The following is a 12,028-nucleotide window of genomic DNA, read 5'->3' on the forward strand; positions in this document are numbered from 1 at the left end:
GCAGCAAATGTGCAGTGTGTGTGTGTGGGTGGGTGGGGGGGGAAATAGGCTATCCCAGTGCTCCTGTTTCCCCAAATTTCCTAAAGAAACCAACAACATAACACTGAATACACGTTAGTGATTGTTCCACACACATGCTAATTAGTAGCTGAAATTTGATTCAAATCCCGCATGGCATGTTTAGAAACCAGTGTTCCAAAACAAGGAGAGACCTTGTAAAACAGAAAATTTGGATGCTCTGGTGTATTTGTGGTTGTGTTTAAATTGAATACTGTGACTTTAAATTTTGGGCATGGTTCCTGGACCTGCTTACATGCTAGGGAGCTCAGTAGGGAAGCACACTGACTGCTACTAAGCCCAGATTGTCAGCAGGAACCCAGTGAATTGTGCCTCTCTGTGAAAGGGAGAAGCTCCCTCTGATTTTGGGGTTCTTATGTGTTATTGTTCTGGCTCTTAAGAAAAAAATTAGTGAGACATTGCAAACTTCCAGCAAGAGTAATTTATGTTTTCTCTAACTTCTCTGCCTGTGTGCCACAAAACATAAAAGACACAATCTCATAAAAAAAATTAAATAAAATTCTGAAGCCAAAATTCCTTTTGAAACAAAAAAATTGAAAGTTTTCCGGGAGAACAATCTTTTCAGTTGGGAAATGTTGATTCCTTGAAATTGACACATTCCTTGGGAACACATCCGTCTCAGGGACATTTTGTGTGAAGGAAGTGAGGTGTTTCCATAAGATCAACCTTAACAGAATGAAATGGTTCAACCAGCTTTAGTCAGTTTCCATAACAGGGCTCAATTATTGCTTGTTGCTATGGCACCACTGTGTGGTGCATTCATTCATTTTTACACAATTAATGAGGATGTGGTTTATAAAACTGAATAATATCTACCCCTTTAGTTTGTTAAACTATTTCCCCTAGTTCTCAATTTCTTGCATATTGTGCCTGGTGTGATTTCTCCTGCTGTTATATTTTTTTCTGTTGTTCAATAAATTAATAAATAAATGCACAAATTCATAGACTTTAAGACCAGAAGGGACCATTAGATCATCCAATGTGACTTCCTTTATAACACGGGCATATAATTCCATCCCAGTCCAGCATAAGCATGGGCAGCATGAAGAGCCAGGCATGCCCAGGAGCCAGTGTGCAGAAGCAGGAGGCCTGCAGGTTGCTCAGCACCATGCGGCAGGTATCTTACACCTGCTCCCTGCCAGGCACTGCTGTGCCCCCCTGCATCCTGGGCTGTGGGTGCACATAGACACCGAGGCCTTAGGGTGACCTCCAGGGCTGAGGGGATGTGGGGTGGGGGAACCTTCCACCCCCTCCCTCAGGTAGTGGGGAGGCCCAGAGAGTATCAGTTAGACACAATAGATCCCACTGTTCCACATTCTTATGGGAATGCTTATATTTATCATGTGAGTAATCTCATTGACTTCACTGGGACTCCTCATTTGAGTAAAGTTAAGCATGTAAATAAGTGTTTGTAGGATCAGGTCCTTAGTCTGAATAATGTCCAGCTGACGCTGATCATTCCTGGACCAAATCAGGACAATGACTATCATTCCTCATAGAATCATAGGACTGAAAGGAACCTCAAGAGGTCAATCTAGTCCAGTTACCTGCACTCATAGCAGGGCCAAGCACCATCTAGACCATCCCTGGCAGGGATGGGAGATTACACCCAAGACTCCTTTTCTGGGTCCTGAGAGAAAGAGACTTTGAGGAGAACAGACGGAAGAACAGATAGAGGCTACCGGAGCAAGCTTCGCCATCCTGGCCATCACCCACACCATTTCCTGGGATCATGGGTCTTAGTTATCCTGATCATAAGAGACATCCTGGTCAATTAGACTAGAATGGGTGTCCTTGAGGGATCATGGTGCGGCAATACGGGTGCAGTTGTCCTGAACTTATATGCATCCGATGAAGTGAGCTGTAGCTCACGAAAGCTTATTCTCAAATAAATTGGTTAGTCTCTAAGGTGCCACAAGTCCTTTTCTTTTTGAGTCATATAGTGACACCTTTATGTTCCCTACCCTCCTTTTCCACGGGGGTCATAACAACAAATTACAGAAATACCAACATTTTATCGACTCCCAAAGCACCTTATCCTTATTATCAGAGTCATTATGGGCCTCCTCTTGTCCCTGTTTAAGTCAATTGGAGTTTTGCTGTTGCTTTCAATGAGACCACGCTAAGGTGTTACTCAGAGTTTCCCCAACATTTTTGAGCCTCTGTTTACCTTTGAATATTTGTGCTACTGAGGTGTTGAATATACATTTAGGAGCTCAGCTTGTCAGCCTGGGGACTGCCCAGTATTTGCTGCTATGCCTGTAGGTGAATGGGCTCGTTTATTATGAATTAGAGGTGGCCAGAAAATGGAATTTCCAACTCATTAAAAAAAAGTGGTTGTGGAGAAATTTCCTCCCTGAACCAGGACAAAAAGTCAAAACTGTGGAACTGGTTTATAGGACTAAAATTCAGAAATGCCGAAACATTCCAGCTGCTGAAGGGCAGAAACATTTTGGTGGCTGGCTGGGTTGCCCTTTCCGCTAGGCAGCCCAGCGGGTGAACAGGCAGGAAGTTGTGAAGTCCGGGAGTGGAGCAGCTCACAACCCCACCGGGCAGCAGGGCAGGGAGGACTGGGGAATGTAAAAGCCTGGAAGTCTACCAAGTGGGCAGAAGGGGAAGCCAGAAGCCTGAAGAACTGGGCAAACTGGCACCTAGGGAGCCAGGCAACCTGGGCTCCTGGGGAACTTGCTTCCTGGGAAACTGAACAGTTGGAGAGTTGGCTGTTCAGACAGCCAGAGGAACTGGCTTGGAACCTGATGGGTAGACTGGAGACACCCCTCATCCCCCAGACTGGAAACTCATCACCCGAGATGCCAGAGATCATCAAGTGAGTCTAAGAACCTGGGGATCCAGCCAGCTGTGGAATCGAACTCACATGGGAACCTGGAGACCTCTGTTCCCTGGGACCTTTGCCTGCCCATGTGGCAGACTGCCAGGCTGAACCATCCCAGTGCTCCCTGGCTCTCCCAGCTATGCAGCTACCCCTCTCCCCACCAGGAGGACAACTGGGCTGTCCTGCTGCCTGCCTCTTCCCTGCCCGCCTGGTGGACAGACAGCAAACTGGGCAGCCAGAGAAGCAGAGCATCTCAGCTGCCTACCAGGTGGCAGATGGGGAGCTGTGCAGGCTGGAGAGAAGGGGAGACTGGAAGTTTAACGACTGGCAGCAAGGGGAATCTGAGAGCCAGGCAGCCTGGGTGTCTGAGACCCTGGGGAGCATGAGGAGTCTGGAATCCAGGCAGGGGGAATGGTGGCAGCTGGGAGAGCTGGAGATCCCAGGGAGCAGGGAAACCAGGCAGCCACCTAGGGGGTCTATGGAGAGAGGGGCAGTCTAGGGGAAGCACCCAGGAAGGGGACCCTGGAGAGTGGGAAGCCTGGGAACCGGGCATTGTAGCTGCCCCTCAGGTGAGCAGCTGTGCACAGGGACCTGACTGGTTTCCATTCAAAGGACTGACATAAGCAACATGGTTCCGTGCAGTGTTTTGATCCCATTACAGATGGAGATTTATTCCACTGGAAACTTTTTGACCTGCTCTATTCATGAACCTCTTGTTTCATTTGCTTGTACCTTTCTCTGCTATTATCTTGTGAGCTCCAGGCTTGACCCCGCTCTCTCTTTCACCAGTGAGAATGAAGTGTCTCTCCACTGAAGTCCACGGAGTTGCACTGGCAAGAACAAGGTCAGAATCCGCTCTCAATCTCCATACGATTCCTTCAAGTCCCTCCATAAAACCCACCTCTCTTGCAAAGGCTGCAGAAAACTGCCAATTGATAATGACAGGCAGGGTGTGAGCTGTTCCTACTGCATTTGCTACTGCTGATTGACTTACTGCAGCTATGAACCATACTCACAGAGACAAGGTGGGTGAGGTAATATCCTGTATTGGACCAAGTTCTGTAGGTGAGAGAGACAAATGTCTGAGATACACAGAGCCCTTCCTCAGGCCTGGGAAAGGTACACTGAGTGTCACCGTTAAATGCCAGGTGGAACAGATTCCTTGGTGTGAATAGCTAGCACATATTGTAATGGACTATTCAAGTACCTTTCCCAGACCTGAAGAAGAGCTCTGTTTGGCTTGAAAACTTGTATCTCTGGTTCCAAAGGAAGATAGTAAACCACCCACCTTTTCTCTCTAATATCCTGGGGCCAACATGGCCAGAACTACACTGCATACAGCCCTGCTCTAAGACAGTCTGTATTAAAACATCCTGTCATTGTTACTCCCCCTTCCTTCCCGCTAGCTCATGGACTCATAGATTTCATGGCCAGAAGGAACCACTGGGATCATCCAGTCTGACCTCTTGTATAACACAGGCCAGAGAACTTCCCCCCGCTCTCCAACGTCTGCGTGTGAGTCAAGTGCCAGATTAAGTCCACGCTTTTTTGCTCCAAAGTAACTCAAAAGTGGTTGAAGTTTAAAACAAAATGGTGTCAGGTGTTTCTTGTGCTCGGTTGCAAATGACAAGGCAAGATGCAAGGCCAGGCGATATTCGGGCTCAGTAATTTTAGTCTAAATATTTTCCTCTTTGTAATCTTAAACTCACGGAACAGAACGTGCTGGAACACAAAGCTGCACTGGGCTGACCAAACATGCAGACTGTGAAGACATCCTGCGTTGACTTTATCAAGTACATTAGTGTGACGCATCCTTACGTACACAGGAGCCTTTAAGGATTGTGACATCACACAGAGCCTAGGTAATGAAAATATGCTGTCCAAACAATGTGAGTTGTGTCTTTGTTCTTAGCACAAGTATTGCTATCAAAAAGAAAAGGAGGACTTGTGGCACCTTAGAGACTAACAAATTTATTTGAGCATAAGCTTTCGTGAGCTCCAGCTCACTTCATCGGATCACTTATGCTCAAATAAATTGGTTAGTCTCTAAGGTGCCACCAGTACTCCTCTTCTTTTTGCGAATACAGACTAACACGGCTGCTACTCAGAAACCTAACAAAAAAACAGTTACAGTCCGAGTATCTCCTCTTCATATCATCTGCTGAATTAACCAATACAGTTCAAAGGGCAGTGGAACAAACAGGGTGAGGTGCCTATATTGCAGAAATTACATATCAATGTATAAAGGAGAAGCTGTAACACTGTTACTGGACAGTATTTTTCAAGGGAAATGAGACAGATAATGAAGAAAGCTGCCAAGTTCCATTTCCTTCTTCTTTTCTCCTGTAAATCCCATGATGACAGAAATTTCTGGACATTGACTTAATGAGTGAGAACTAGCTCATATTTGCACTCCAGTACTGATCAGTAAAAACCAGTCCCCACATTTACATACAGCGAGAAATAGTTTTTTGGTATACTGTCCTCCTCAGGGCGTCCTTCACCTCCTTGTTCCTCAGGCTGTAGATCAGGGGGTTCAGCATGGGGATCACAAGGGTATAGAACACAGCCACCGTTTTCTCCCAGTCCACTGAGCTTCCAGATGAGGGTCTTAAATATGTAAAGATCAGGGTCCCATATAAGATGGAAACGGCAGTCAGGTGGGAAGCACAGGTGGAGAAGGCTTTGTGCCTTCCTGCAGTGGAGCGGATCCTCAGGATGGCAAAGATGATGTAAATGTAGGAGATGAGGATGATGAGAATGGTGCCTATCGTTTCTATGGCTGCAAAGGTGAAATGCACTAGCTTATTTATGCGAAAGTCAGAGCAGGAGATTTCTTGGAGTGGGCGAATATCACAGAAGAAATGATCGAGGACGTTGGAGTGGCCGAAGGACAGACTGAATACAGTACACGTATGCACAATGGCATTGACACAGGCGCACAGGTAAGAGCCAGCTACCAGCTGGAAGCAGACTGTCTTGGACATGATGACATTATAAAGCAATGGCTTGCAGATGGCCATGAAGCGATCATAGGCCATCACAGCCAGGAGGCAAAGCTCATTGTTTGCACAGAAGGAGAAAAGGAAAAACTGAACCACACACCCAGGGAAAGAAATGTCTTTACTCTTCACTAGGGAACTGACCATCGCCTTGGGGGCAATCACAGAGGAGTAGACAACATCTAAGAGTGACAAATGGCTGAGGAAAAAGTACATGGAGCTGTGGAGTTGGGAGTCAACCCTAATCAGCAGAATCATCCCGACGTTCCCCACCAGGGTGCAGAAATAAACGGCGAAGAAGAACACAAAGACGATGTTTTGCAGCTTTGAACTGTCTGTTATTCCCCGAAAAATGAAGCCAGTCACTGTGGTGCAGTTCCCAGGAGCCATTTCTCCTGTCACTGTTGTCTGTGCCAAAGAAGAGGCAGGGGAGGGGACAGTAGCAATGGGTACCACAAAAATAAATCTGATGTACAGTGGAGACTCGTGTTATCTGTTAAGAGATGCCTAAATGGAAATTTAATTTAGTCATAGATTCCAAAGCCCAAAGGAACCATTTTGATGATCTAGTCCAGTGGGTTTTTTTTTCATTTGCAGACCAATCAGAAATTCTGAATTGAGATAGAAATCTAAGACATAATCTGTGGACCCCTAGGAATCCACGGGCCACAGATCAAAGACCAGTGTTCTATGGTAACAACAACCTTTTGAGGACCCCTTAGATATAGTCTGTGGATCCCAAGGTGTTCGCAGACAACTAGTTGAAAATCCCCATCTCATCTGATTTCTTGTATAACACAGGTCAAATTTTTTTTCAATATTTTTCATTGTCAACTAGACCATATCTTTTAAATAAATCATCCAATCTTGATTTAAAAATTGTCCATGAAGTATCCACCATGACCCTTGGTAAATCATTCCAAGGGTTAATTAACCTCACTGTTAGTAGAGGCCTACTATGTAGAGCTGGTCAAAATTCCCACCAACCCCGGTGGAAATTTTTGAGCTTTCAGGAGCAAAGCCCCATATCTGAAGTGTTTTGGCACTGGTATATTTTGGCTGAAATCTGAAGTATTTTGGTTTTGAAAAGGAGCAACTGGGAGATGTAGTTGAACCAGAAAGACTGGCCTATAAAGGAGAATAGGAGCATCAGGATCTTAAGCTTTTAATTTCAGCTCCTATTTTTTTTTTTCAGATTTGCCCAGCTATGGGTATGAACAAGGTCACCAGTAACAAAGTTCTTGCATTTCTCCATGAGACAAAAAAACACCAAAGATAGGAATCAAAGTTTCCATATGGAAATGGAATCATAACGTCACACTCGTCCTGAAGGTCTATTTCCTACTGATGTGGCTATTTTGGTACTAGATTTACAGAATTCTTTACCTTATCAATGTGAAAAATTAAAATGCGCACACACACACACTTTTCAATTGTCCTGTATGGACGAATCACATTTCCTCATAAAAGGAAACCAAAAGAAAACATCAAAGAGAAAAAAAATAGATTAAACAGACCTCTGAAAAATAAAATGTGTTTTCCACAAAATGTAATTTTAATGTATTGTTATATCCTTTATCATTTCCAGGTTTCAGAACTGATCTGAAAACATCATCAACTCTTACCTTGTTATAACAAAGCAATGTCCAGAACACATTCATATGCCATCTTCCCTCTTAACTGTGATGAAATGTGGGACAGAAAATAAAGTAGTTAACGAATCATTTTAAGGTAGAAAGAGCCAAAGTTGCTAGTAAAAAAAAATCTAATTTCTGAGTGAATGACACTAATACCATGGATATTTGGAGAAACTGAACTGAAAGACAATGGCAAAGCAGAAGAATAACTTAAATAAAAAGAGGTTTGCATTTTGGAATTTCAAAAGTTTGCTTGCTCAGAAGCGATTGACAATTGCCAATATATTTTCCAAGTCAGCATTTTTGAAATGCCAACCGCAAACAATGCAAAGTTTGCAATTGCAAATATAACTTTCTTATCATGAAAATAAAAGGCCAGACATCACCACAGCCACCTGATCTTTGGCAAGGATGTGCATGGAGTGGTAGATTTAAGCCTCATATTAGCACTCTAGCGCCTTTCCAGAATTAAAAAAGAGTTAGGAGCCCTGCTATTTAGAACAAGTCAATTAAAACCACAAACTTGGAATAAACAGTGATAAAATTCAGTAAACAGCATTCTTGTTGAAATGAATAAGTTATATTCACAATGGTCCACTGTATATTAACTGAGGAGATATGAATGAACAGCAAAGTTAAGCATTGGGAGATGAATTAAAACTATGGGTGAGACACTCTTGCCTGCTCTACCTCATTGCACAGCCTAAAACTGGAGTTCTGTAGTGGGGAATCAGAGGCAGCAAGTGAGTTTGGAAAAGCTTCCACCTCAAGAGGAAATGACCCTGTTGATTACTAAGTAAAACATCTCTCTTGCTCTCCCCCATGATCACATGCAGTATCTTGTCATCCTGTACAACCTACGGCTACAAATCTCTATAATTTCCCTTGAGTGAGTGAAGACAATAGAAGGACCAGCCTGTCCTTCTCAGAAGTAATTTCTTTAGCAGAGACATAAGGCAGCTTCATAGAGAATACCCACTGATCTCCACCTCGAGGGGCACAATGAGACACTTTGGTGGTAGGAAGTGCAGATCAAACGGCATTAAGAAAGGTGGTTCCGTTAGAAGCTAGGTGGGTCCAGATGTGCCTGTTTCTTCTTCCACTGCATGCTAAGAAGAAACTCTGAACTATACAAGAGATATTTCATCTCATTATCAGTGTGTATCCACCTGGAGCCCATGAGCCCTTCCATGGGGGCCGAGAATGGTGCATTGGGGAAGCCAGTGCTGCCCATTCCACACTGCACCATCTTTATTCACAACCTTCTCTCTCTAGGGCTGTCGACTGGGAATATTTCACCAGCACTAAACCCACTCTGGGAAATCTTAAATGAAAATGTTTGATATTCAAATAAATGAAACACATGTTTAGAAAAAAAAACCCTCCATTAAACAAGATTCTTTGAAACCAAGGGGTAATTTTAAACAGACTATATTCATTTGCATTTGCACAGTGTATGAAATCATTTAACTCATTAAAGCACAATGGGCCAGATACTTGGTTGGCATAAATCACCATAGCTCTGCTGATGCTGATGTATCCGTGACAACTGACACCAGATGATGATCTATCCTGATATTCCCAAACACTGATGCAGCATTCAGAATAGTTTAGGCAGTTGGTCCCATTTGACTGCAAGTTATTTTGTGAGAGAAAATGAAGACAACATTTTGAGGTCAAAAACATCAGCATTTTGAGTCCAGAAAAACAATCTTTTCTCTTGGTCAACTGAATGGATTTTGGAGCTTTCCCCGAGTATTAGAATGGAAAGAAAGACTCACCTTAGTCTTTGCCCCATAATGTTAAAACTTGTGGCAAGAGAGAGCTCTCGCTTTCTTGAACTCAAATGGACTGTGTAACGGGTAATTGGAGGCAGGGTTTATTTGTTCTGCTGACACGAGGGGACAGAATTCCTCAGAGCTCTGAATCTCAGGTCAGGCACAAGTGAGGGTGGGGAGTGTCATTAAAATACCAGTTATGTCTCCTGGCAGCAGGAGGTAGTTAGACACCAATATATGGTCTTCAAATGTTCTTCATGTTCCTGGACATGCTGATGCTTCTCTTTATCTTTCCCTCTGTTTTATGCAGTCCATAAATCTGAAAATCCACCCTAGCAAGAAGCACGTCCAATCACAAATACACTTAGAGGAGCACAGCAAGGTTTTAATCAATATCTGCCAGGATTATAGCTGTGAATACGGTGTCTTTCAAAGCAATGGGACTAGACGTCTGTATGTCACACAGCCAAAGGCATGGAGCATTCTGCTATTCAGCACTGAGAGAGAAGGAAATATTTGAAGCAGCAGCATCAGAGGGCCCAGAACTCCAGTAAAAAGTCAGGAAATGCACCTGCACACACCCATCTGATTCAGATCTAGATTGGGGGCTGTCAAGGGCCCTCAGCAAAGAGCCTGTCATGACACATGACATTGAGCTGAGCCCTGGCGGGATCCTTATCAGGCAGGATAACTAGGGTGATGCTGCAGCTGGAAACAGTGAAGATTCTGCCAGTGTCCCTGAAGGCCAGGATGTGACCTCAGATTGTATCAGGAGGACCAGTTTGGAGAAGATATCAGTGAAAAGCCTGAAGAGGGGGATGCGCTTGGCCAGACACTGGAAGTCCAGGCTGGTTACTGCAACTCTCCGTACCCTCCGTCCACCCCATTGTTTTCTGGATAAATGGTACTTTCAACACTGAGGACTTTGTAAGTTATGGCCAAATCATTTTCTGTCCTGGATAATATGCCCTGCAATCACAGAATCATAGAATATCAGGGTTGGAAGGGACCTCAGGAGGTCATCTAGTCCAACCCCCTGCTCAAAGCAGGATCAATCCCCAGTTTTTGCCCCAAATCCCAAAAGGCCCCCTCAAGGACTGAACTCACAACCCTGGGTTTAGCAGGCATTGAAACCACTTAGCTCTTCCTCCCCCCCTCCAAAGCTTTGTGTGTATCTGTGGTGTAGTGCATGACATTGGCACAGCCTCCTCTACCTTCCCCTCTGCTTGGCACAATCCAAAGTGGACACAGAGCACTGGGGGGAAAGGTTTCTGAAAAGCCAACTTGGCTATTTAGCCAGCAAGAGGGCTCCCAGCCATTCCCCTGCAGGAGATTGTTTCCCACGTCGAGAGTCTTTGGGGAGGGCAGAACCTGCCAGGTACTGAACACCCACAACCGCAATCAGTGAAATCAGTGGGAACTGAGGGCGACTCCTCCCTCCCAGCATTGGCACCTTGTGAACTTTCGCTGGGGACTGTCCAGGTGCTGCTCTTTCCCTGGCCTGGGAGGGAGCGGGGCCTGGAGGGAGGGAGGAAGCTGCTTGTCCAAACAAACAGAGAGCCTCACTGCTCTGAAAGGACGAGACTCCCCTGGTGTCACAGGGCCCCAGGGGTGAGGGGGAATGTTGGGAGCAGCCTGTGCTGTGAGCTGCTGCCAGTTGGTGAGGACGGCAGCCCCCATGCCCTGGGGTGGGATGTGTGGTGAGGAGGAATTGCATCAGCGGAGGGGAGGTGGGTAGGGGATCAGGCCGGCCCGTTAATGAGCGGCTGCCTTGAGCCCAGACTCATGGCTGCTCCCCACTCAGTCCCAGGATGCAGCGGCTGAAGCGGATGTTGAGGAGGAAGGCCGGGCAGGTGGCTCCAGAGCGAGTGGGAAGCAGTGGCCAGCTTTCCCAGGAGGAGAGCAACCCCTCTGTCCCCGCGGGCGGGGAAGAGGCATGTGGCCAGGCGAGGAGGAGGAGCTCCCTGGCTTTCTAGAGGAGGAGGAAGACACCAGCTCCCATAGCAGGCCCTGAGGCACCTTCAGAGCCCAAATGGAGGTGGCCCAGGGTGATGCTATGTGGGAGGGACCCAGGGGTCTGACAGCCCTGAGGCTGAAGGGTCCCTGTTTGCGCGTGAGGGGAGACCACGGGACAGGGGGAGGACAGGGGCATTGGGGATTAGTAACACCCTGTGCCCATTGGCTCAGCAAGGCACCAGGACTGAGCCACGGGAGCCCCACTGACACCAGTGGGGCTGGCCCAGCCACGCCCTGCGGCAGGGGATGCTGGGTGGAGTCGGGGGAGCTCCAGCCTCCCCCATGATGTTGGAGGGGCCTGACTGCCATGGGGCCCTGAGGCTGATGGGGCTCAGGGCGTCTTTGGGAAGGGCAGGTTGGGGCGCTCTCTGCCATGGGGTTCCTTGCAGAGGAGGGGGGAACTTGAAGCCTTCTCTTTCCACTGCATCCCCCCAGCAGCAGCAGGGATTATACTTTCTCCTTCCCTCCCTGGTGCAGAGACCCCCAGTGCCCAGCTGGAGGAGGTGGAGGAGGAGGATGTGTCCCCTGAATAAGCCACCATCAGGGTCATCCAGCAGCACCTCCAGGGCAGAGCTGAGGTACAAAAATCCCCCAGCTGCGCTGCCCCTGAGTCTGTCCTACCCCTTGTTCCATCCCCACCCATACAAGGGGGTCTTGTCCCAGAGAATCCATCACCCCCAATAG

General features: G+C 46.5%; 1 protein-coding gene across 1 annotated transcript; it reads right to left on the reverse strand.

Moving 5' to 3' along the window:
- Positions 1-5,358: 5,358 nt before the first annotated feature.
- On the reverse strand, positions 5,359-6,309 carry LOC141989886 (olfactory receptor 5J3-like). Its single transcript, XM_074956810.1, has one exon. The coding sequence runs from the start codon at positions 6,301-6,303 to the stop codon at positions 5,359-5,361; it is 945 nt and encodes a 314-aa protein (XP_074812911.1). The 5' UTR covers positions 6,304-6,309.
- Positions 6,310-12,028: the final 5,719 nt, after the last annotated feature.

The sequence above is a fragment of the Natator depressus genome, chromosome 6 (genome assembly GCF_965152275.1).
Source record: "Natator depressus isolate rNatDep1 chromosome 6, rNatDep2.hap1, whole genome shotgun sequence".
Classification (NCBI taxonomy): Eukaryota; Metazoa; Chordata; order Testudines; family Cheloniidae; genus Natator; species Natator depressus.

Coding starts and splice junctions, on each gene's coding strand:
- LOC141989886 (XM_074956810.1), bottom strand. CDS start 6,303: ATGGCTCCTGGGAACTGCACCACAGTGACTGGCTTCATTTTTCGGGGA.